Source organism: Pelophylax lessonae (genome assembly GCF_965119305.1).
Source record: "Pelophylax lessonae genome assembly, chromosome: 4".
In the NCBI taxonomy this organism is placed as follows: domain Eukaryota; kingdom Metazoa; phylum Chordata; class Amphibia; order Anura; family Ranidae; genus Pelophylax; species Pelophylax lessonae.
In genome coordinates this window covers 290,851,168-290,874,746 of record NC_138771.1, presented here as the reverse complement: position 1 = coordinate 290,874,746, position 23,579 = coordinate 290,851,168, and the positions used below count along the sequence as shown (strand labels likewise).

Genomic DNA, 23,579 nt, shown 5'->3' with positions numbered 1-23,579 from the left:
AATGTATGAATACTAGTGTTGAGCGAACACGGACTGTATTATTCGTGTTCGTACCGAATAATTGGATTTTTTTTACCCGAACACGGACACGGACACTTTACTGTATGTTCGGGTAAAAATCCGTGTTCGGTCGTTTTATTTCCGGGTTTTGCATGCTTTGGCGCTCTTTTCATGGCGGGCTTTCAACAGCCAATCAACAATCGTTTAACTGGTGTGCCTTAAGCCATCCCAGCCATGCCTGCAAATGTCTTAGTAGCTGTGATTGGCCGTCTGAAGCATGTGACCAAGTCTTTATAAGTTCGAGGCAGCCGCCGCAGCAGCGTCATTCTGCTGCTTAGCTAAGGGACAGAGCACACATCAATGTGCTGGCTGCTGATTAGGGAAAGATAGGCAGGAAAAAACCATTTGTGTCCGGATAGAATTGAGGGACAGGTCGGAGTGTTTAGGCAGGGCGAGTTGTAGGCATTTTAGGGATAGAGTCTGCTGAATTATAGGGTCAGTGTCTTCTACAAACTACAATCGATATTGCTGTGTGGGGGGTGGGGTGAATCTGCACTCAATCCTGATCTACGATCTCTTCTCAATCCTGTTAGGGACAGAGTCTGCTGAATTTTAGGGAAACTGTGTTCTACAAACTACAATCGATATTGCTGTGTGGTGTGGGATTGGAGATAGGCAGGTGTCAGTGATCCACATCCATTTTTCTGTGTGTGAGCTGCAGTGAACACAATCTTTTTGGGCTGCAGTGAACACAATCTTTTTGGGCTGCAGTGAACACAATCTTTTTGGGGTGCAGTGAACAAAATCTTTTTGGGGTGCAGTGAACACAATCCTTTTTGGTGTGCAGTGAACACAATCTTTGTGGGGTGCAGTGAACAAAATCCTTTGTGGGGTGCAGTGAACACATTCTTTTTGGGGTGCAGTGAACAAAATCCTTTTTGGGGCGCAGTGAACAACATCCTTTTTGGGGTGCAGTGAACACAATCTTTTTGGGGTGCAGTGAACAAAATCCTTTGTGGGGTGCAGTGAACACAATCTTTTTGGGGTGCAGTGAACACAATCTTTTTGGGGTGGAGTGAACAACATCCTTTTTGGGGTGCAGTGAACAAAATCCTTTTTGGGGTGCAGTGAACAAAATCATTTTTGGGGTGCAGTGAACACAATCTTTGTGGGGTGCAGTGAACACAATCTTTGTGGGGTGCAGTGAACACAATCTTTTTGGGGTGGAGTGAACAACATCCTTTTTGGGGTGCAGTGAACACAATCTTTTTGGGGTGCAGTGAACACAATCTTTGTGGGGTGCAGTGAACACAATCTTTGTGGGGTACAGTGAACAGAATCTTTGTGGGGTGCAGTGAACACAATCTTTGGGGGGTACAGTGAACACAATCTTTTTGGGGTGCAGTGAACACAATCTTTGTGGGGTGCAGTGAACACAATCTTTTTGGGGTGGAGTGAACAAAATCATTTTTGGGGTGCAGTGAACAACATCCTTTTTGGGGTGCAGTGATCAAAATCCTTTTTGGGGTGCAGTGAACACAATCTTTTTGGGGTGCAGTGAACAAAATCCTTTGTGGGGTGCAGTGAACAGAATCTTTGTGGGGTGCAGTGAACACAATCTTTGGGGGGGGTACAGTGAACACAATCTTTTTGGGGTGCAGTGAACACAATCTTTGTGGGGTACAGTGAACAGAATCTTTGTGGGGTGCAGTGAACACAATCTTTGGGGGGTACAGTGAACACAATCTTTTTGGGGTGCAGTGAACACAATCTTTGGGGGGTACAGTGAACACAATCTTTGTGGGGTGCAGTGAACACAATCTTTGTGGGGTGCAGTGAACACAATCTTTGGGGGGGTACAGTGAACACAATCTTTTTGGGGTGCAGTGAACAACATCCTTTTAGGGTGCAGTGAACACAATCTTTGTGGGGTGCAGTGAACAACATCCTTTTAGGGTGCAGTGAACACAATCTTTGTGGGGTACAGTGAACAGAATCTTTGTGGGGTGCAGTGAACACAATCTTTGGGGGGTACAGTGAACACAATCTTTGTGAGGTGCAGTGAACACAATCTTTGTGGGGTGCAGTGAACACAATCATTGTGGGGTGCAGTGAACTCAATCTTTGTGGGGTACAGTGAACACAATCTCATACTTCTGAAGATTTGAGGGTGCTGCCTGTTCCATACTCCCCCTACTCCTCATCCTGCCTTTTAGGGGTACAAACAATAGTAATTGGGGCCCAGTGTGGTTGTGTACGTGTGATATACATACACTTTTTTTGGATCATATTTTCTATTCCGCTATTTAATCAAAAACCTTTGGGGATCAGTTAAATTGGGGGATAGTCTGTGTTGGTACGTGTGAGAGAGATCCACCTTTCCAAGTTGTTGGGGTTCATCTCATACTTCTGAAGGTTTGAGGGTGCTGCCTGTTCCATACTCCCCCTACTCCTAGCCTTTTAGGGGTACAAACAATAGTAATTGGGGCCTAGTGTGGTTGTGTACGTGTGATATACATACACTTTTTTTGGATCATATTTTCTATTCCGCTATTTAATCAAAAACCTTTGGGGATCAGTTAAATTGGGGGATAGTCTGTGTTGGTACGTGTGAGAGAGATCCACCTTTCCAAGTTGTTGGGGTTCATCTCATACTTCTGAAGGTTTGAGGGTGCTGCCTGTTCCATACTCCCCCTACTCCTCATCTAGCCTTTTAGGGGTACAAACAATAGTAATTGGGGCCCAGTGTGGTTGTGTACGTGTGATATACATACACTTTTTTTGGATCATATTTTCTATTCCGCTATTTAATCAAAAACCTTTGGGGATCAGTTAAATTGGGGGATAGTCTGTGTTGGTACGTGTGAGAGAGATCCACCTTTCCAAGTTGTTGGGGTTCATCTCATACTTCTGAAGGTTTGAGGGTGCTGCCTGTTCCATACCCCCCCTACTCCTCATCTAGCCTTTTAGGGGTACAAACAATAGTAATTGGGGCCTAGTGTGGTTGTGTACGTGTGATATACATACACTTTTTTTGGATCATATTTTCTATTCCGCTATTTAATCAAAAACCTTTGGGGATCAGTTAAATTGGGGGATAGTCTGTGTTGGTACGTGTGAGAGAGATCCACCTTTCCAAGTTGTTGGGGTTCATCTCATACTTCTGAAGGTTTGAGGGTGCTGCCTGTTCCATACCCCCCCTACTCCTCATCTAGCCTTTTAGGGGTACAAACAATAGTAATTGGGGCCTAGTGTGGTTGTGTACGTGTGATATACATACACTTTTTTTGGATCATATTTCCTATTCCGCTATTTAATCAAAAACCTTTGGGGATCAGTTAAATTGGGGGATAGTCTGTGTTGGTACGTGTGAGAGAGATCCACCTTTCCAAGTTGTTGGGGTTCATCTCATACTTCTGAAGGTTTGAGGGTGCTGCCTGTTCCATACTCCCCCTACTCCTCATCTAGCCTTTTAGGGGTACAAACAATAGTAATTGGGGCCTAGTGTGGTTGTGTACGTGTGATATACATACACTTTTTTTGGATCATATTTTCTATTCCGCTATTTAATCAAAAACCTTTGGGGATCAGTTAAATTGGGGGATAGTCTGTGTTGGTACGTGTGAGAGAGATCCACCTTTCCAAGTTGTTGGGGTTCATCTCATACTTCTGAAGGTTTGAGGGTGCTGCCTGTTCCATACTCCCCCTACTCCTAGCCTTTTAGGGGTACAAACAATAGTAATTGGGGCCTAGTGTGGTTGTGTACGTGTGATATACATACACTTTTTTTGGATCATATTTTCTATTCCGCTATTTAATCAAAAACCTTTGGGGATCAGTTAAATTGGGGGATAGTCTGTGTTGGTACGTGTGAGAGAGATCCACCTTTCCAAGTTGTTGGGGTTCATCTCATACTTCTGAAGGTTTGAGGGTGCTGCCTGTTCCATACTCCCCCTACTCCTAGCCTTTTAGGGGTACAAACAATAGTAATTGGGGCCTAGTGTGGTTGTGTACGTGTGATATACATACACTTTTTTTGGATCATATTTTCTATTCCGCTATTTAATCAAAAACCTTTGGGGATCAGTTAAATTGGGGGATAGTCTGTGTTGGTACGTGTGAGAGAGATCCACCTTTCCAAGTTGTTGGGGTTCATCTCATACTTCTGAAGGTTTGAGGGTGCTGCCTGTTCCATACTCCCCCTACTCCTCATCTAGCCTTTTAGGGGTACAAACAATAGTAATTGGGGCCCAGTGTGGTTGTGTACGTGTGATATACATACACTTTTTTTGGATCATATTTTCTATTCCGCTATTTAATCAAAAACCTTTGGGGATCAGTTAAATTGGGGGATAGTCTGTGTTGGTACGTGTGAGAGAGATCCACCTTTCCAAGTTGTTGGGGTTCATCTCATACTTCTGAAGGTTTGAGGGTGCTGCCTGTTCCATACTCCCCCTACTCCTAGCCTTTTAGGGGTACAAACAATAGTAATTGGGGCCTAGTGTGGTTGTGTACGTGTGATATACATACACTTTTTTTGGATCATATTTTCTATTCCGCTATTTAATCAAAAACCTTTGGGGATCAGTTAAATTGGGGGATAGTCTGTGTTGGTACGTGTGAGAGAGATCCACCTTTCCAAGTTGTTGGGGTTCATCTCATACTTCTGAAGGTTTGAGGGTGCTGCCTGTTCCATACTCCCCCTACTCCTAGCCTTTTAGGGGTACAAACAATAGTAATTGGGGCCTAGTGTGGTTGTGTACGTGTGATATACATACACTTTTTTTGGATCATATTTTCTATTCCGCTATTTAATCAAAAACCTTTGGGGATCAGTTAAATTGGGGGATAGTCTGTGTTGGTACGTGTGAGAGAGATCCACCTTTCCAAGTTGTTGGGGTTCATCTCATACTTCTGAAGGTTTGAGGGTGCTGCCTGTTCCATACTCCCCCTACTCCTCATCTAGCCTTTTAGGGGTACAAACAATAGTAATTGGGGCCCAGTGTGGTTGTGTACGTGTGATATACATACACTTTTTTTGGATCATATTTTCTATTCCGCTATTTAATTTAACTGGGCCTCCATGCGAGACCTGTGTGCCTTGTTGCGCTGTTTTGAGTACTCCACCAACATGGCCAGTGGCAATGACGCCGTTCTCAGCTTAACTATCCCACTTCTATGCCTCCTTGAAAAAACAATTCGGGCGATGATGGAAGAGGATGTGGCACAGGATGAGGAGGAGGAGGAGGATGAAGAGGTAACATTTCCAAGGCTTTCAGGGCAGTCATTCGCAAGGGGCTCCGAGGGTGGGTTCCTGCACACGCAAACGCCAGGGACGCAATTGTCCAGCAGGGGCACAGTTCTGGAGGATGAGGAGGATGAGGAGGAGGAGGAGCTGGAGGAGGAGATGGAACCATGTTCACAGCAGGGTGGCACCCAGGCCAGCTCATGGCCATCACTGGTGCGTGGCTGGGGGGATACAGAGGACACGGACGATACACCTCCCACAGAGGACAGCCTTTCGTTGCCTCTGGGCAGCCTGGCACACATGAGCGATTACATGCTGCAGTGTCTCCACAACGACCGCCGAGTTGCCCACATTCTAACTTGTGCTGATTACTGGGTGGCCACGCTGCTGGATCCCCGTTACAAGGACAACGTACCGTCCTTAATTCACTCACTGGAGCGCGATCGCAAGATGCGCGAGTACAAGCGCACGCTGGTAGACGCCATGCTGCTGGCATTCCCATCTGACAGCGGGGCCACAGTGGAAGCACAAGGCAGAGGAGGAGGAGGAGGAGGTCGCCAACGCAACCAGGGCACCGCCAGCACCTCAGAAGGCAGGGTTAGCATGGCCGAAATGTGGAAAAGCTTTGTCAGCACGCCACAACAAACAGCAGCACCAGCAGCTCAGATGGAACGTCTTAGCAGGAGGCAGCATTTTACCAACATGGTGGAGCAGTATGTGTGCACACGCCTACATGTAGTGAATGACGGGTCTGCCCCCTTCAACTTCTGGGTCTCCAAATTGGGCACATGGCCTGAGCTTGCCCTTTACGCCTTGGAGGTGCTGGCGTGCCCTGCAGCCAGTGTATTATCTGAACGGGTATTTAGCACGGCTGGGGGCGTTATAACAGACAAGCGCAGCCGCCTGTCCAGAGACAATGTGGACAAGCTCACGTTCATTAAAATGAACCAGGCATGGATCCCACGGGACTTTTCCGTACCTTATGCAGAATAGCAATGGATACCGACCTTACCCACCCATTGTTCCATTTTTGCTCTCACTCTTTTGGGGTGTACCCTCATTTAAAATTTTTGAAAAGAAGCAGTGTTGGCTACCTCGTCCTCCTCCTCAGGGCCAGATTAATGTAGGGGCTATTGGAGCTGCAGCTCCAGGCCCCTACCTTTTATATAGGCCCCGGGTTGGCCATATTCACTGTTACCGCTCTTCTGTCACTTGTAAACACAGAAGTCTGGCTTCTATGCTCGCTTCCCCAGGCAGCACCCTCAGAACCTCCCCACACAGCGTGAAGGCCGGACAAGGAGGGACAGTTGGCGATGCATGGATGTGTTTATGGGCTTCAGAGACAGCATCCCATGTTGAATTAGGCATGCATGGCTGCACCCTTCCTCCTCTGGGTGCATGGCAAGGCACGGCCCTTAAGGCCCTTCAAAATCCTCAGCACCAAGCCCATGATGCTGCTAATCCGGCCCTGGTCCTCCTCCACCGCCGCTTCCACCTACACCGCCCATAGGTGTGCGCAGCCTATTGCATTAAGGTGTGCACCCCAAAGTTGAAATACACATGCATGTGTTTGCCAGCAGGGAGAGTAATGTATCGGGGCCATGTACCTGTAGGCAAGGAGAAATAGAGCAGAGCAGGTCCCAGGGAGATCTTTCCCATCTCCTCACTGGCAATGCTATGTGCCCTAGGTGATTAGGGTGTGCCCAGGCACACCCAGCACACCCTGTGCGCACGCCTATGTCACCGCCACATCCACCACCACCTCAACCTCCCTCCTACTCCATATGGGCCTCGTCCTTCAGAGATGAAGAAGAACACTGTTTTATTTTTCTGTTTTTTTTTGTTGTTTTAAGTTATTTCCCTATCCACATTTGTTTGCAGAGCACTTGCCATGCTCTTAATTACGTTTTGCTGCCATTTGCAGCACTCTAGCCCTTTCCTTTGGTGTTTTAGAGCCATTTTAGTGCCTTAAAGTTCGGGTCCCCATTGACTTCAATGGGGTTCGGTGTCCGGGAAAAGTTCGGTAAAAGTCCGGGACACGGACCCGGACTTTTTTTTAAAGTTCGGCCGAACCCGTCGAACACGGACATCTAGGTGTCCGCTCAACCCTAATGAATACCCTATTTTTCATCCGTCAAAAAAACGGATCGGACGAAAAACGGATGACAACGGATGAAAAACGGATGACAACGGATGAAAAACAGATAACAACGGATGAAAAACAGATGACAACGGATGAAAAACAGATGACAACGGATGAAAAACAGATGACAACGGATGAAAAACAGATGACAACGGATGAAAAACAGATGACAACGGATGAAAAACAGATAACTGACGAAAAACGGATGAAAAACGGATGGAAAACGGATGGAAAACGGATGGAAAACGGATGGAAAACGGATGGAAAACGGATGGAAAACGCATAACAACTGACGAAAAACGGATGGAAAACAGATGGAAAACGGATGGAAAACGGATGGAAAACGGATGGAAAACGGATGGAAAACGGATGGAAAACGGATGGAAAACGGATGGAAAACGGATGGAAAACGGATGGAAAACGCATAACAACTGACGAAAAACGGATGAAAAACGGATAACAACGGATGAAAAATGGATGACAACTGATGAAAAACGGATGAAAAATGGATGGAAAACTGATACATTTTGACGTGACTGAACTGATGAACTGAACGGACCGTATGTGTGAAAGGGGCCTAAGGCCCCTTTCACACATACGGTCCGTTCAGTTCATCAGTTCAGTCACGTCAAAATGTATCCGTTTTTTCATCCGTTTTTCGTCCATTTTTCGTTCATTTTTCGTCCATTTTTTGTCCATTTTCCATCAGTTTTTCATCAGTTTTCATCCGTTTTTCATCAGTTGTTATCCGTTTTTCGTCAGCTTTTCATCAGTTGTTATCCGTTTGTCATCCGTTTTTCATCCGTTTTTCGTCCGATCCTTTTTTTGACGGATGAAAAATAGGGCATTCATCCGTTCAAAAAAAAAAAACGGACATTGACAGAAGCGAATGAAAAACGGATGTTAACTGATGATCATCCGTTGTCATCCGTTTTTACATAGAGATACATTGATGTCCGTTTTTCATCCGTCAATGGATGGATAAAAAACGGACCAACGGACAACATATTTGCTGAAAATATTTTTTTAAAAAGATAAAAATATTGGCCTGCAAATATTCTTAGCAGAACTAAAAAAAATAAAAAGATTAAGGCTCCGTTTACATGTAGGCGTTTTGGGGCGTTTTTGGGGAGTTTTTCTGCTCTAGGATCAGCTCTCAAAACGCCCAACAAGACAAATCCTATTCATTTCAATGGCCCCTGTTCACATCTGAGCGTTTTGACGCTGTATACAAAACGCCCAACGCTCAAAAAAGTACATGAGCTTCTTTTTGGACAGATTGCAGGCGTTTTCCATTGATCTCTATTCAATCTAAAAACGCCTGCACAAAAATCGCGGTAAAATCGCTGTAAAAATCGCCGCAAAAATCACTGTAAAAACGCGCGAAAACGCTACGCTCAGGTGTGAATGTAGCCTAAGTCCTGCTCCCTGCTGACACTAAGCTCTGCCCTATTTATTTAAACAAAGGTCCCGCATTAAGCATTGAAGAACAAGAAAAAAAAAAGAACAAACACGGGGCTCATTTACAGACAGAAATATGAGAGAGAATCTATGTTTGTAAACAGTAATGGAATACAGTACATTTATAGGTGCGTAATTTGTTCATAAATTCCCGTACGTATATGAAATCAAGCGTCTTAGCTAGAAAAGTAAACAACATAATAATAACCTGTCAGTATGTCAGCGTTCCGTGCAGCTATATTCTTCACCTTCACTATGCCGGATTCTGCAGCCTGGAAGACATAATGCATGTGATAAAGTACAAAGCAGTAAATGATGGTTCTTTGATGATATAATATGAGGAAAATGCTTTGAACATGATCAGAAATCTATTCTTGTTCGCAGTCTCTTTATTTATGAATCGGGATCACGGTGTTCATTATTCAGACTTTTGTACTAGTACATCAAGCATTAGATTTTACACAGATTTCTCTACAAAACCGATTTGTAAATACATTTTATGGTAGAGGAAAACAGTAATCTGAAGAAGTAGAAAGCCAAATTGGGAGGGTGACTTCCCATGACACAATACCATGTATTAGGGATGCACCAAAATGAGCCTATCCCATTTCGGCCGATAATGGGTTAACAATGCCAAAATTAATATGGCCGCCGTGAGGAAGGAGGAGGGCGCAGCGCATGTTTTAAAAGTCCCGCCTCTGGCCGGCCGCCCGCCTCTCAATGACGTCCCTACTACTACTACGATGTGTGTATGAATGAAGTGACACTTCGGGCAGGAGGGCAGGCGAGCAGCCGCTAATAGATATAACTATGTGAGCCTTCACTTCACTGTCAGCGGGACTGTGTGTGAATGAACTGACCTGACACCGGGCGGGGGGAGCGGCCGCTAATAACTATAACTATGCGAGCCTTCACTTCCCTGTCAGGCATGTATCTCCGCTGACAGGGAAGTGAAGGCTCACATAGTTATAGTTATTAGCGGCTGCTCCCCCCGCCCGGTGTCCGGTCAGTTCATTCACACACAGTCCCGCTGACAGTGAAGTGAAGGCTCACATAGTTATATCTATTAGCGGCCGCTCGCCTGCCCTCCTGCCCGGTGTGTCACTTCATTCATACACACATCGTAGTAGTGACATCACCGGGAGGCGGGCCGCCAGCCAGAGGCGCTTCTTTTGAATGAAGGACACAGGAGGAGCACTCAGCAGAGTGACAGTAAGGAGATTGAATCGTTGGGATGGGGAGGGACGCTGAGCCAGAGGGGGGGAGGGTGTACTGCCAAGGGGGACGCTGAGGCAGTGGGGGGGGGGATGGGGGAGAGCTGAGACAGCTTACCAATGGTATTAGTATTATGCAGCATGAGGGGGTTAATGTATTGCCACTGCAGGTCACTGATGCATTCGTGACCGACCAGTGGCAGTTAATTAACCCCTTTATGCTGCATTAGTGCAACCAGTATCAGTGCAACCAGTGTTAATTAACACTGATACTGGTTGCACTAATGCAGCACAAAGGGGTTAATTAACTGCCACTGGTCGGTCACTAATAGATGAGTGACCAGCAGTGGCAATACATTAACCCCCTCATGCTGCATAATACAAATACCATTGGTAATTAAATTAACCTCTTGCCAACCCATCACAGTACTGTGACAGGGTGGCAGCGACAGGTGTACGTCACTGCCTGTTTTTGGTGTATGCCCCTCTTCTCTCCATTTTCATTTTTTTGGGGGGAAAAAGTCATTTTCGGTTTTCGGCCAAGGGCATCCTGCATTTTCGGTTTCGGCCCAGAATTTTAATTTCGGTGCATCCCTACCATGTATACTGCAGAGGAATGGCATGCATGGGTGTCATCCACGAAGAAAGCCTCTTCTAAAGCCCTTGCACAAAAAAGCCCATCTAGAATTTGCCAGGACACGTGCTGAAAAAGATTACTGGGACTCTGTACTCTGGAGTGATGAGACCAAGATAAAGGTTTTTGGAACTGATGGCTCCAAAACTGTATAAGTAAGGGTAGAGGTGAGGGGTACAAAGAATAATGCATGGTGCCTACAGTGAAACATGGTGGTGGCAGTGTCCTTCCGTGGGGCTGCACGAGTGCTGCTGGTGTCAGGAAGCTGCATTTTATTGATAAGATCATGAATTTACAGATGTACAGTACTGCTCTATATTGAAAGAGAAGATGCTACCATCACTCTGTGCCCTTGGTCGTCGTGCACTTTTCCAAACATGACAATGATCCAAAACACATATCTAAGGCCACTGTTGCATTTCTGAAGAAGAACAGGGTAAGGGTGATTCACTGGCCAAGTATGTCTCCTGATCTGAACCCAATCAAACACCTACAGTGGGGAAAACCATTTTTGATCCCCTGTAGATTTTGTACGTTTGCCCACTTACAAAGAAACAAAGGGTCTATATTTTTACATCTTTTAAAATACATCATAGATGTATTTTAAATGATAGAGACAGAATAGATCAACCAAAAATCCAGAAACAAAACACACAAAACAAATGCTATAGATTAAGTTGCAGTTCAATGACTAAAATAAGTATTTGATCCCCAAGCAAAACATGACTTAGTACTTGGTGGAGAAATGCTTGTTGGCAAGCACAGCAGTAAGACGTTTCTTGCAGTTAGTGACCAGGTTTGCATAAATCTCAGGAGGGATTTTGGTCCACTCTTCTTTACAGATCTTCTCCAAATCCTTAAGGCAGGCCTCGACAAATCCCGGGCGCCAGGTCGCATTTGCGACTAGAATTAGCGACCTGGCGCCTGGGGTGCCCTGCTTGAGCTGTCCTGTCCCTTTTGCGCCCCCCACCTCCTCTTCGAGTTCACGGACTTCCACGCCGTCCAGAAATTTAGTCCCCGGCTTTTCGGCCTTCTTCTGTGAGATGAGAAGCTAGGGGAACTGGCGCCCTCTTGTGGTGGCCGGGAGTAATGCATGTTCTCAATGCCTTTTCTTCTCCTTCCAAAGAGGAGAAGAGAGGGAAGTTTTTTAAGGCTTCATCTCTCTGTCCAGTTACCTTTGCTTAAAGGTAAGTGGACAGGGAGTGTGGTTATTATTATTAATTTATTTTTTAAATGTAAAAAAAATAATAATTTTTTCTTTTTTTTTTTTTTAATTATTAAAAAAAAAAAAAAATGTTTTCTTTTTTTTTCTTCAATTCTTATTAAAAAAAAAAATATATATATATATATCTTTTTTTTTTTTCCTCATCGCCGTGCCACAGCCAAAGGCCCCTTTCACACGGGCTGTCTGATCAGGTCCGCCTGTCAGTTTTTCAGGCAGACCTGATCGGACCGTTCAGTCTCCTCTATGGAGCGGTAATCTGCCGCCATCTGACCCTGCCCGCCAAAAACATACGGATGGTGGTTCTATTTTCTATCCATCCCGTGGATCCGATCAGATGGCATCGGATGGAAAGAGACAGACAGTCTGTTTCCATCCAATTGCGCTATATAGGAGAGTGGGGTTCTAGTCGTATTTATGCGTAAATTTAGTATCAGTTTTATTAAATAAAGCTTGGTTGTTAGTTTAAAAAAAAAAAAAACTGGCTCCTAACTTTTTTAGCTGGCTCCTAGATTTCAGGCAAATTTGTCAAGCCCTGCCTTAAGGTTTCTTGGCTGTCTCTTGGCAACTCAAAGTTTTTAGCTTCCTTTCAAAATTTTCTATAGGATTAGGGTCTGGAGATTTCTTTTCCTGGGTTTTTGGTTCATATTCTATCTCTATCATTTAAAATATACCTATGATAAAAATGATAGACCCTTCAATTCTTTGTAAGTGGGAAAACTTAAAACATCTGCAGGGGATCAAATAATTATTTTACCCACTGTATGGGAAATTGTAAAGGAGACAAGTTGAGCATCACTCTCCATCCAGCATACAGCCTCTAAAAGAGTTAGTTCTTGAAGAATTGAAAAAGATAGAAGTGGCAATATAGGGCTGCAACTAGCGATTATTTTAATAATCGATTAGTTGGCCGATTATTGTTTCGATTAATTGATTAAAATCATTAAAAAAACTCAAATATGCCGTTTTCCCCCCCGGCAACACCAATGATGGGGCACTATTCCCCCCGACAACACCAATGATGGGGCATTGTTCCCCCCGACAACACCAATGATGGGGCACTATTCCCCCCTGACAACACCAATGATGGGGCACTATTCCCCCCGACAACACCAATGATGGGGCACTATTCCCCCCGACAAAACCAATGATGGGGCACTGTTCCCCCCGACAACACCAACGATGGGGCACTATTCCTCCCGGGAACACCAATGACGGGGCACTATTCCTCCTGGGAACACCAATGACGGGGCACCATTCCTCCCGGGAACACCAATGACGGGGCACCATTCCTCCCGGGAACATCAATGATGGGGCACTATTTCTCCCGGGAACACCAATGATGGGGCACTATTTCTCCCGGGAACTCCAATGATGGGGCACGATTTCTCCTGGGAACACCAATGATGGGGCACTATTTCTCCAGGGAACACCAATGATGGGGCACCATTTCTCTCGGGAACTCCAATGATGGGGCACGATTTCTCCCGGGAACACCAATGATGGGGCACTATTCCTCCCAGGAACACCAATGATGGGGGATCATTCCTCCTAGGAACACCAATGATGGGGCACTATATTTCACTTCTGTTATTCCAAATGCTGAAATGTATTTTATTTTTTTCTTTGCTGACTCTTGCAAACACGTTTTAGCCATCAACCTGTACAGCCACCCTAATCCCCATTTCCATAGGCTTTGAAATAATCCTTGAGCAAGTTTGGGAAAAAAATCATTAAAAAGTAACATTTGCAGGGCACATAATGCTCCCAGTACGTTGATACCTTAGGCCCCTTTCAAACTTGCTGCTCCGTCGGCGGACTCTGTTTTTTTGAGTAAGGGATCTATCCGCCGATCTTCGCTGAGCAGGCAGATGGCAGCTCTGTCTCCACGCTGTGTGCGGAGACAGAGCCGTCAGGTCCCCGCTCTTCTCTATGAGGGAATCGGATGAGAACGGACCGCCTGTCTGTTCTCATCTGATCGGATCCACCAGACGGATGGAAAATAAGGTTTCCATCCATGCGGATTTGACGGACAGGATCGGATTGGATGTCAGCGGACATGTCTCGGCTGACATCCGATGCCCCATAGAGATGCATGAAGGATACGATCAGATCCGCCTGAAAAACTTACAGGCGGATCTGAACAGTCCGCAAGTGTGAAAGGGGCCTTGACTGCTTTTATTTTTTAATTAAGCTGATATATACTGTATAATATAACAATAAATCGGCGCAATCAGCAATAAACAATATATTGCAGTGAATTGTGTAAATCCTAATGGCAGCTTACATAAAGTGCCTTTCACTAACCACAAGCCAAAATTAAATAAAGAATCAATGCAGAGCCAAAAGCCTAAGAAATATATGCTTATCCGGATAAAATAGTTAATATTCCTTAGAAGGTGCAATATTATAATAGAAAAATAAGTGTCAGCCAGAATCATAATAAAGATGTGAAAAATTATAATAGTACAAGTTCACTAATAAAATAAGACTTCACTCCATAATAATTAGGGAGCATAGAAAAAGACCCACTATATGTGCTATAAGGATGTTTTTATTCACTTGTTTTTCTATTATAATATTCCTTATGAGGTGCAATGTTATAATAGAAAAATAAGTGAATAAAAACGTCCTTATAGCACATATAGTGGGTCTTTCTATGCTCCCTATTATGGAGTGAAGTCCCATTTAATTAGTGGAATTGCACTATTATAATTGTTCACATCATTTGCATATCTCTGGCTGAAGTTTTTATTCACTTATTTTTCTATTATAATATTGCACCTTATAAAAGGAATATTAACTACCAGGATAAGCATATATTTCTTAGGCTGTTTGGCACACTTTATTTAATACTGTATGTTATAGCGCAGCTCGGGACTCACGTGATCACCTGCTGCTTCTCTCCTTGCTCTCCTCCCTCGATCTATTGACTGCAGGGATAAGAATCCCTCACTGACGTCAGCAAGAAGGCGGAGAGGAAAGGAGGAGAGAGGGGGCGGTCACGTGGGTGCTGAGCGACGCTCTAAACACACAGTGAGTGTATTCACACAGCGGCTTGTACAGAGGGGACAGCACTGACAGGCAGGGAGAAAAGTCCTGTACGCAGACCAACTAATCGGCGGACCAACTAATCAATAATGAAAATAGTTGACAATTATCGATTATTACCGATTTAGTCAATTAGTTGTTTCAGCCCTATTGCAATATGTGGCCAACTTGTTCATTCCATGCCTAGAAGACTTCGTGCTGTCCTTACAAATCATGGAGGTCATACAAAATACTAGATGTAGTATTTTGTGTTGTGGGATGTATTCATTCCTGCATCAACTAGTTTGAGTAAAACTGAAGATTTTGTAATCTACGTTATATTATTAATCTTACTTTCACTGATTGAGCTAAACAAATGTTATATACAACGGAGTTTTGTCCAAATTTTAGAAATTGTTCTCGTGATCATTGAGATATTGATTCAAATCTTACTTTTCAAAAAAGGATGTACTCATTTATGCTGAGCGCTGTACATACAGTCATGGCCAAAATTACCCCTGCATTTCTGTCAGATAATGCACCACTTTGTCCAGAAAATTGTTTCCAATTACAAATGTTTGGGCATTCTCATGTTTATTTTTTTCTTTTGTTTGTATTGGTTTGACACAAAAAAGTGGAGAAACAAAAAGCCAAATCTCACGCATTCCACGCAAAACTCCAAAAATGGACCGGACAAAATTATTACCACCTTCTCAAAATTGTAAGAAATGATTGTATTCCAAGATTGTATTGCCCTTGTAATTTGTAATTAAACTAACCTGTATCAATTCACAGGTGCTGACAATATAGAAATCACACCAGTAACCAGTTAAAATGGTAAACAATTGACTCAACCTTTCGGTTGTGTGTCTCTGTGTGCCACACGGAGCATGGAGAATTCAGCAAAGAATTGTCTGAGAATTTGAGAACGAAAATTGTGGAAAAGCATGGACAATCCCAAGGTTACAAGTCCATTTCCAAAGATCTTAATGTTCTTGTGTTCACTGTGCATAACATTGTCAAGAAGTTTACAGCCCATGGCACTGTAGCTAACCTCCCTGGATGTGGACTTGTCATTAGGGCAATGGACGGTGTCAGTAGTGTTTTTATTTAAAAAAAAAAAAAAAAAAAAATTAGGAGCCCCATAGGGGGGCTTTGGTGAAAGATCAGGGGTTCCCAATGTCTCACTTTTGAGACAGAGAAAGGGACTGAGGACAGAAATTCTCCAGTCCCTTTCTCTGCGGCCTCAGCTGTACTGGAGAGTGAATGAATGGGATGTGCTCTGTGCTGAGTGGTTTCCTGTTCATTCACAAACTGAAGCATGGTAAACAGAGAGGAGAGGAGGAAAATCAGCAGTGATGCAGGGGGATGGAGGGCTAAAGGCACGTGGGGTCAGGCAGCAGGGGGAATCTGCTCAGCACGGGGTGATTAGGGTGTGCCCAGGCACACACGGCACACATCTGATGACCCCAGCCATCATATTCCGGTCTTTGATTTACTATTTCTAAGGCAATTCCCCACCAACCACATGCTAGGCAGGATATCCTTGCATTTTAGCAGCAGCAACCTGTAAAAGGAATGTCAGACAAGGAAGAGATCCCAGAACATATCCAGACCAGAAAATGTAGCAGGCTTACATCTTTCAGCTAGCCTGAAATCATCTCCAGGAAGAGCCTCCTGGGGAGGATTCCAGACCAGCTGAGATATGCAAGCCTGCTACATTTTCTGGTCTGGATATGTTCTGGGATCTCTTCCTCGTCTGACATTCCTTGATTGCTCATGACCATGCAAATGCAAGATCTGTACTGACCGGTTCTGCCTCTCTCCCCTGCAACACAGAAGAAGTCTCAAATAATTAAAATTTTATTTCTTACGCCCTGATTGAGACGCTGACCCCAAGCCAAACAGCTAAAGATAAGGAATCAGGAAGAAGAGCGATCAAAGATGTCATCGGCCAGAGAGGGACCTCCAGGACATCGCTGGAGTGGTGTGGAGTATAGTTCCACTTTAAGAAATAATGTGCTGCTTAACAAAACATTGGTGAACATTACAAGGAAACTTTTATGGAAGTATGTATGACGGGCGACATGTTCAGTCACCCGTCTTCCGGGATCGCGGCATCCGGCCATCTGATTGGCCAGAGCCGCGGTGACATCACTCCCGCGCTCGCGCACAGGAGCCGACAGTCACGGCGCCAGCGGCCGTTCCTTCCGAGCGCATGCGCCAGTGACGTCACTGGCTGCATGTAAGGTAAATATCTCCTAAACGGTTTAGGAGATATTTACAGTACCTATAGGTAAGTCTTATCATAGGCTTACCTATAGGTAAAAGTGTCAGAGGAGGGTTTACTTCCTCTTAAAAAAGAAGCTATCATTCTCCAACTCCAGGGTTGTATTTTTGTTCAAAAGAGAAAAGGAGGAACCTGCTTATAGTTTCACTACAAGGTACAGGTACTATGCCGTATGGTAAACAAAGAATCAATAGCTCCAATTTGATTCTTCTCCGAAAGGTTTATATATATATATATATCTATCTCTATCTATAAAATTATCAGTGCATTTCTATCTATATTAGTAGTAAACAAGGAGACATGGCAATATATAAACTATGTTGTTCTCATTAAATAGCATCAAGCAAGACCTATTACAAGCTTTCCATGGCAACAGACTTTAAATAAAAACATGGGAGTTCCTCGTTTGTGGCCTGTACAGATGAATTGGAATATTTTCCCTTATTCAAAGGCGCAGAGTGGTGCCAACAGTTCTAAGAAGCTTTCCTTGTTCGTACCAGCCTCTTGAAGCAGGCAACGCCAGCCAGCACAACCACCAAAGGAATGAGCTCACAGCTTTTCTGATAGAACGGGAAGTTAGATGCATATTATCAGATAATATCACCCTTTTCCATCTTTTATTTAACGTTACCATGCAATAATAAAAAGCAGCAGACTCCTCTTGTACAGACTGTACAATCAGCTGAAAGCAAATTCTACATATGAAGGAGCAAACATGGTTAGTCCAACGAACACATTTTGCATGACGTCTATCAATATCAACAAGATTAAGCTGCAGCAATCACATGAAAAAAAAAAAAAGTAAATACTAATTATTCCAGAACAAAATTGCTTTATCTGTTCCAGTAATAATTAAATCACAAAGGAGAGAAAGAGGATAACTGACTTTTAAAGTACCCAAACATTACACATAACATTAAACTTTAAACAATTTTATTAAAAATCATTTAAAAAGTAGATGGCAAAGATAAAAAAAAAAAAATAATAATAATTTAATGCCTCGATCATACATCACATCCTATTCAGCGTGCGCGCGTTCCCCACTCGCGGTCCTGTGAAGCGACGTACAGTTACGTCATTTTGTGGGACCAAGCCGACCTGCCGCAGTATATGTACTGCTCGCAGTCAGCAAGTGGATAAAGGTTGGATTTTTAAAATTAAAATAATATACTTACCTGCTCTGTGCAATGGTTTTGCACAGAGCAGTCACAATTCTCTTTTTGGGTTTCCCAGCCAGCGCTCCTGTACTTCTCCGAGTGCTGCTTGCTATGAGGGTACTTGTGCTTGCTCACTCCCGATCCCTGCTCTATGTGTTCATAACTGGAGGAAAGTAGACAGATAGTGCTGGATCTGTAGGGTTATCTTAGTGGTATTATCTTAAAGCAATGTTCCAGCTGGGAAAAAAAAATAAAAAATTAAAAAGTCAGCAGCTACAAATACTGTAGATGCTGACTTTTAATACATAGACACTTACCTGTCCAGGGAGCCCACGATGTCAGATTTTCGGATCGTCTGCCGGGTGCTGCTGCAGCCATTCGTTCTAAGAAAAAACGGCAATGAAGCCTTTCGGCTTCACAGCCGGTTCCCTACTGCGAAAATGCGAAGCGCGTCAAGCATTCTAATTGGCTCGGCAGCGGGGGGAAGGAGGAGGAGGGGCAGAACTTCCCAAGGAGCGCCGCGGCGCTGTCTCCCAGAAGTGGGGAAGGATACCTGAAAGGTGACAAATGTGGCACCGGAGGGGGAGGAAGCAGAAGAGCGAAGTTCCACTTTTGAGTGGAACTCCGCTTTAAGTTATTGATGTTGGTGTAAATCAGTGGTTCTCAATTCCGGTCCTCGGGACCCACTAACAGGCCAGATTTTAAGTATTACCTTGGGGGATGCAGACTAGAATACTGCAATCACTGAGCAGCAAATGAGATCACCTGTGATGTAATTTAGTTATCTTGCAAACCTGGCCTGTTGGTGGGTCCCGAGGACCGGAGTTGGGAACCACTGGTGTAAATGATCTGGTTCCTAGGCAGGCAGTTTCTATATCCCAGAGGATCTGAACAGTCTCTTTGGCTTGTAGTGTAATGTAACGAGCCACACCACTGCTAAGAGGTCCAGAGACAACCTTATTCCATTAGAAATCAGGGGTACAATCCAAAAAAGTAATCAACACATTTTGGGGGTCCGAGCACCCCTATTCTGATATATAACCTCCATGGGGTCATAATTAAAACCAAACAACCAATCATAAAGGGAGTCCCAAAAGAGAGAAGCGGAGAGAAAAAAAAAAACTAAAACAATATCACAGCACACCTTCAGAGGGTATGGGTTGTTTTGGCAGCAAAAGGGGTACCTAATCAATAATAGGCGGGTGGTCAAAAAGTTATGGTTGATTGGTGTCAAACGCTCAAACGGAAAAAAATAAAAAGAAGAAACAACAAATGTGGATATTAATGATATAGTGATAAATGAAAAATCCTCTTGTGAGAATATGTCTCTTAGTTATTTAAGTGGTTTGTAATATATACTATAGTATTCAAAATTAGGTCATAAATCAGTGAGAAGCCTAAGGTCGGGTTCACACTGCTCCAACATGGAAGTGGGACGACTTCCGATCTGACTGTGCCCTACGACTTCATGTCCGACTTCAATGAACAGGATTTGACTTTGACCAGACAATGCCAGGCCCTTTGAGTCTGGTATGGATCTTGGGGGGGGACCCCACTCCAAAATAAAAAAATAAAAAAAACGCATGTCTTCTTCCTTCGCTGTCTTCTTCCTCCGGTTCTTCTCCCTCTGTGCTCTTCTTTCTACGCTAGCTCCCGCTGTTGTGTTAGCTCCGATGTGTGCCATTTATTATATAGCCATGGGGCATGGCCATCCAGTGATGTAGTCCGGAGACCCCACCCCCTTGTGACATCACCGCCCCATAATGCCCTGGGCAGTGACATCACAAAGGGCAGGGTCTCCAGATGACCACACACACACACATGCCGCTGTGTCTGGCTCCCGCAGTGATTGGACAAAGTGGGAGCCAATCAGCGGGAACAGCAGACCCGATGTTCACCGGCACCCGACGATTGTTTCTGAGAGAGGCAGAACGGCGGTCTGCCTATGTAAACAGATCGCCATTCTATGTCTCTGACTTCCTCCAGTCAAAGCACCCCCACACAGTTAGCAAGCACTCCCAGGGAGCACATTTAAACCCTGATGTTAACTTCTTGCCTGCCAGTGTCATTTTACAGTGACAGTGCATTTTTTAGCACTGATTATTGTAGAAGTGTCACTTAGTGTCAGATTTGTTCGCCGCAATGTCACAGTCCTGCTAAAAATTGCTGATTGCCGCCATTTATAGTTAAAAAAAAAAAAATGCCATAAATCTATCCCAGTTTGCAGAGGCTATAACTTTTGCGCAAACCAATTAATATATGCTTTTGGGATTTTTTTTTTACCAAAAACATGTAGCAGAATACATATTGGCCTAAATTGATGAAAAAATTTTATTTTTTTTTACACTTTTTTTATTTGGAATGTTTTAGAGCAGAAAGTGAAAAATATTGTTCGGTTTTTTTTTTCAAAATTGTCGGTCTTTTTTTGTTTATAGCACAAAAAATAAAAAAATAAAAAAATCGCACAGGTGATCAAATACCACCAAAAGAAAGCTCCGTTTGTGGGAAAAAAGGACATCAATTTTATTTGAGTACAGCGTCACACGACCACACAATTGTCAGTTAAAATAACGCAATGCCATTTTGCAAAAAAATGGCCTGTTTATTAAGGGGGAAAACCTTCCAGAGTTGACGAGATTAAGCTAGCTATACACTAGTAGATTTTTAAATGAACATTCGTATGAAAATTATTTTCAATGAGTGGACAAATGTTGTTCGAAAATACTTCAAAATTCTGTTTGCTTTTAACATTCAGTTGTGGAAGGAATGCAATTTCCCAAAGGAAAGCCTCATACGCTGTTAGAAATTTGTTAATTTGAGAAAAAAATTTCCAACTTGCTGCTTTACGTTTACAGCCCATTCACACTGCCGCGACAGGATTTTGTGGGGCGACCTGTGAAGTCGCGGTGCACAGTCAATGCAAGTCGCCTCCAGGTCGCCCCAAAGTAGTACAGGACCCTTTTTCTAAGTCGGAGCGACTTGTGTCACTCCTATTAGAACGGGTCCTGTACTATTCAATGGCGAGCGACCGACCGCGACTTGTCAGGCGACCAAGTCGCGCTAGTGTGAATGGACCCTTACTCAACACTGTGGTCAAAAAGGAACATCGATTTTACCCACTAATTGAAAATAGAACAAACATTCTTTTTTGTTTTTGAAAATTTCAATAAGAACTTATTGCAAGTAAACAATTTTAAATAAAAATCCATTCGTGTAAAGGCAGCTTTAGGCCCCTTTCACACAGGCGGACCGTTCAGATCCGCCTGTTCGTTTTTTTTGGCGGATCTGAACAGTCCCCCCATGCATTCCAATGGGGCATCAGAGACATGTCCGCTGACATCCGACCCGATCCGATCCGTCAAATCTGGACGGATGGAAACCCTATTTTCCATCTGTCCAGCGGATCGGATCGGATGAGAACGGACCGACGGTCCGTTCCCATCCGATTTCCCCCATAGAGATGCATGGGGAACTGACAGCTGTGTCTTCGCACACAGCGCGGAGACACAGCTGTCATCCTCCTGAGAAAAACGGAGTTCGTTTGATGGACTACAAGTTTGAAAGAGCCCTAAGAGTCTTTATATACTTCTGTATCTATGGAGGAACATACATGTATAAAAAACCAGTTATACCAGTTGAGTCATGAGGCTGCAGATGTATCCTGCAAAGGTGATAATTACACTAACTAAAAAGGTAACATAAAGGACACAATTCCCGAATTATCACATTACAAGCTGCTAAACTTCACCTACACATCATTCAGAATGACACAATCTACCTGTAGATACATTAAGTATACAAAGTCTTCTTACCAGGCCATACATCAGCCACTTGGGAATAATTCCACTTTATGAAGAAACACATACGTAAAAAACCTAGATCTACAGAGTCTATAATAAATTAATTCAGATGAAAAGACCAGTGATCCTTCCAAGCCTGATTACATCATTCTCCATGGATTTACATTTTTTACGGAGCAGATAAAATGATCATATAGAATGCTCAAATATGCATGATAATTAAAATCCTGCATTCATATCCTTTCTTGATTTTATGATATAGCTGGACAAATTCCAGGAACCAGCTAACCAATACCATTAAAAATTATAGCTTATGTCTGCCTTTAGATTTATTGATGACTATAATATATTAATATTTAATTAAAACAAATATTTCAAATCTATTTCGGTTATATACACGGCATGGGTGAAAAAAACAAACACCTAGCAATATAATAATCCAAAGATTTAAAGCAGAACTCCAGCCAAAATAACATAATAAAAATATATACCCAATAAAAAAAAATAAAAAAAACAACAACAATAAAACCAGCATTTATTGCAATATCAGTCTAAATTAGGAACTGTCCCCCACAGTACTTTTTTTCTGCCATGTTCTCAGTCTGATGGGCAGCATAATTCAACTCGTTTCGTCTGAGCTCAGGACCTCCTGCACCCACCGCAGCCAGTAATGGACAGTGAAAGAAGCACAAGTACAGTGAGTGAGCTCATTTCTGATTGGCACCAACTCAGCACTTCAACTGATTGGCTCTATGTGCTGCTTCTACCGCTTACACCCCAGCTCTGCTGTTCATTGACTGCAATAGCCCTATAACCAGGCATGCAGGTACCCCCGCACACTGTATTCAACTCCAATGTAAGGTAAATGAAATACAAGCTTCAGCTTAGATCCCAACCCATCGGTCACACCCCTCTGACATGTTTCATCCACACTGGCCTTAATCATGGAGACCTTGCCTGGGATCGGAACTGAAACCTGGCTTTCTTTTACCATACATTGCAGTACCTGTATGCCATATTTTGTGAAGTGAGACGTATGCCATCTCTGCCAGCACCTGATCACAGAGTGTAAACCTGGAAGAATGACACCACAGGCTTGAAGTAGGAATGGGCTCTGGCATGTTCGGGATCTCCCTCCCCGATTCCACCAGGAAGCTGACACTGCAGACGACTAATCACAGGAAATAAGTACTCCCCCCCCCCCCCCCCCCTACTGATACACGACTATGTTCCTCCTAATGACATCAACAATGGGGCATAATTCCTACCACTGACACCAAAAATGGGGCACTATTCCAACCCCTATATATGCCCCTAATTGGGTATTGTTTACTCCCACTGACATCAGGACAATTTCTACCCCCACTGCCCACAGTCCAG

The 23,579-nt window shown here is 43.7% G+C and overlaps 1 protein-coding gene across 2 annotated transcripts in view; it reads right to left on the bottom strand.

Annotated features, from left to right (window-relative positions):
- Positions 1–23,579, bottom strand: part of MON2 (MON2 homolog, regulator of endosome-to-Golgi trafficking) — a 271,194-nt gene that overhangs the window by 226,908 nt on the left and 20,707 nt on the right. For both annotated transcript variants that reach the window (XM_082256725.1, XM_082256726.1), the window contains exon 2: positions 9,061–9,124. In XM_082256725.1, the coding sequence (XP_082112851.1) occupies positions 9,061–9,124 (64 nt within the window). The remainder of the gene's footprint in view (positions 1–9,060; positions 9,125–23,579) is intronic.